This window comes from Antrostomus carolinensis, unplaced genomic scaffold, assembly GCF_000700745.2.
Source record: "Antrostomus carolinensis isolate BGI_N321 unplaced genomic scaffold, ASM70074v2 scaffold4991, whole genome shotgun sequence".
Lineage (NCBI taxonomy): Eukaryota > Metazoa > Chordata > Aves > Caprimulgiformes > Caprimulgidae > Antrostomus > Antrostomus carolinensis.
Window position 1 is genome coordinate 9439 of NW_010294678.1, and position 2992 is coordinate 12430.

A 2992-nucleotide genomic window follows, 5' to 3' on the forward strand; every position below is an offset into this window, starting at 1 on the left:
CTGCTGTAGGTAGTTCCACAGAAAATGTCCTCACTGCTCTTATTTCAAACAGGGCTGGAATCTCTGGAGATTACACAATGCGTGCTACTTGCTAGATTGTCCATAAAGTACATTCTGACACATTTTATCAAAGTATTTGCATCTATCAGAAAAAGACTCTTGTAGAAGTAATGTACAAAGCCTTCAAAAATCCAAGTATTTAAAAAAAAAATGTTCTGATAAAAGTTTGGAGTATCAACACAAACTGATAGCCATTGATTTTTTTTTCTCTTGTCCACAAATGCTTCGATTATTTTTGCAGTGATAACATCTTTTCTTTGAAGTGTTGGGAATTAAGTCTTCCCAATTAATTTTCATTAAGTTTGATGGGGTCTAAGGAATTTAGCAATCCTGCCTGGATAACGTTGCCCCTGCTTTTATATGCAAACAAACAACAGAATCACTGACTCCAATCCTCCCTGCCTCTCTAATTTGCTATATTTATTTAGAGTGTAATATCATTGGGTCTGGCTCCCTTAATCCAAAAAACCCTTCAGAAGTGCCACACAGGCAAGAGCAGGGCATCTCCTTCCCTAGAGATGCATAAACATTTGCAAGGGAAGGGGTGGGTGAGACAGAAACAAAAAGAACAAAACCCAAACAAACCAACAGTTCTAGTTGTAGGCAAAACTGTTTCATTTCTTTAGATCCCTGTTCAAATCAAGACTTGAATTTCTGAGGAGGGACTCTTCGATCCCAGGCCCTTCCCTTCTCTCCTCTCACAAAGTGTGGCCTAGAACAGTACTTTAAAAACAGCAGTTATTAAAGACACAGTTGTGATTTATCCTTTAACTCCCCCTCACCCAAAAAGGGGTATCCTATCAAGTGGTCCAGTAGAAATCTTGGAGTTTCTTTAAGATAAATTAAATCCATAAAAATGAGGAATACCTTCTGTCACATTCCCAACAAGAATAATAGCCACACTCTGTGGTGCATTTGTTCGAGTGTCTATTGCTCCTTCTAGTGGAGATTCTGCACAGCTCCATCTCCAGTTCAGTTCTGGTCCTACCAGTCAAGGAGAGAGATTTTTCTCCTTCCTCTTCAGCTTGTCTCTGGTTAACAAACAGCAGAAGCACTGAGGGCCACAATTCCCCAGGACAGGAACAGACCAGTAATGTCTGCAGAAACACCAGTCGTCTTTTTCTCAGGTGCGGCAGATCTATGCCAAGAGCAGTTCTGTGTGTCCTGTTGGCATCACAGGCACCTACACCTCTGTGGAGAAGAGAATGCTTTGCCTCTTGCTGTCCGGGGTAGGGATAGTCTCCAGCTGCAGGAAGTACAGAAGAACTTGAACCTGGAAAGAGAAAGGAAGAGATAATAATAAAGCTCTGTTACCTCATTGTCATCCTGGCTATTTGAGAGTTGGCAGACATGCCACAGGAACATCTTCCAGTTTTGTATTTGTTCTAATACAGTGTATAATAGCAGGAATATTAAAACTTGCAGTGCTTCATTCTTTTCAGCTTCTAGGGTATAAAAATGGTGTTGGCGTTCCACTGCACTGAAAAAATCTGATCTATAATTTGCCATTAATCAATCAAGAAAGTACAAACTAGCCTGAACAGCTAACAGCCTCCGTGCTTGAATTCTCTGCATCGCCTTCAAGAAGCAACAGCAGCCAAAGAAATCTGAATTTAGCAAAGAACTTTGCATCTGTGAAAGTGATTTAAGTGTTGAGGAGCATTGTGGAAAACCAGCATCGGTCCTTTTATCCCAGGCTAGCAATAGGGAGCTGTGAGACAGCCCTCAAAAAATATCTTACTATGCACAAACACAAAACATACGGGATCATGTGCACACAGAGATTTTTTCCTTAAAAGCTGTGTCGCTACAGATGCAAACTGAACTGCCTGAAGAAAGAGTTCTACAAACAAACAGGCTCAAATGTCTGTGGAAGGGTACAAGTTGTTCATGTTTCTCAAAAGCAAACTCTCATGAGAGCACGGAAGGATGGCTGAACCAGGCCTTGCTGGAGCACTGCTGTTTCCCACATACTGTGATCACAAGATTCAGCAGCAGGTTTCGGATTTTACCTGGGACATGACTTCTAGTGACCAACTATCAGTCATTGTGATGGGCTGGGTTGGGTTAGCGGGGATTTTACTGTCCTTCTCGGAAGGTCTGAGCAGCGTTGGTCCAAAGACAGTTGCAAGATTATGCAAGGACATCTTGTTAACGCTTTCCCTCTCAGCAACCCTGGGAGAAGAAACAATGAACAAGGCAGATCTTCATAAATATCTGAGTTTGGAAGTGTCCTCAATTAAGAAACCATATTTATTCATTTTGTAAGAAGTTTTAGATACATTCCATCAACCACTCTCCATATGTGCCTAAATGAACTTTATATATAAGCAATATTTGATCTTACACAACCACTGTCTCCAGGCACTCTACAGACAGGGCTAAACTTGGGAAAGGGACTGCTGCTTCCTGTCTGCACAGGCAGGGGTGGGACAGGAATAAAGGAATGTTGTTCATCCCAGTTTCATAAATGAGAAACTGAGGCACAAAGGTTAATAAAGTTACCCAAGGGCAGAAAAATCTACAGCAAAAACACAAGAAAAACCCAGATTTCCTGGATTTTAATCCAGAACCTCAGTCACACGATTATCCAGTGAAGTCTCCGATATGTACAAAATACGTATGTAAATTAACACATTGCGCATGCATTAAGCAAGTTTATTGCATTAATATCAAACACATGGAAATACTTTGCCAGAGCGAGAACCACATTACAAAGACAAGGTGAGGAAGACTAGTCTACACAAGGAATTGACAACTCCAGTTAGCAGAAGCACGAAGCTGGGATTTTTAAAGATCTATCATGTTAGATTGTAGATACCTTTTGAGACAGGGCTCACAAGTCCTTAAACAGGGACCAAGCTTCACGATTTGTACTAAAACCTTTCCCAATCCAGATGCAGGTGCAGTTTTACAGAGATACTGCAGCAGG

At 41.2% G+C, this 2992-nt stretch overlaps 1 protein-coding gene across 1 annotated transcript in view; it reads right to left on the bottom strand.

Annotated features, from left to right (window-relative positions):
* Nucleotides 1–1243: 1243 nt before the first annotated feature.
* BCR (BCR activator of RhoGEF and GTPase) overlaps nt 1244–2992 on the bottom strand; it is a 96810-nt gene continuing 95061 nt past the window's right edge. The window contains exons 22-23 of the mRNA XM_010177703.1: nt 2073–2235; nt 1244–1333 (exon numbers count right to left, since the gene is read on the bottom strand). Of these exons, the coding sequence (XP_010176005.1) occupies nt 1244–1333; nt 2073–2235 (253 nt within the window). The remainder of the gene's footprint in view (nt 1334–2072; nt 2236–2992) is intronic.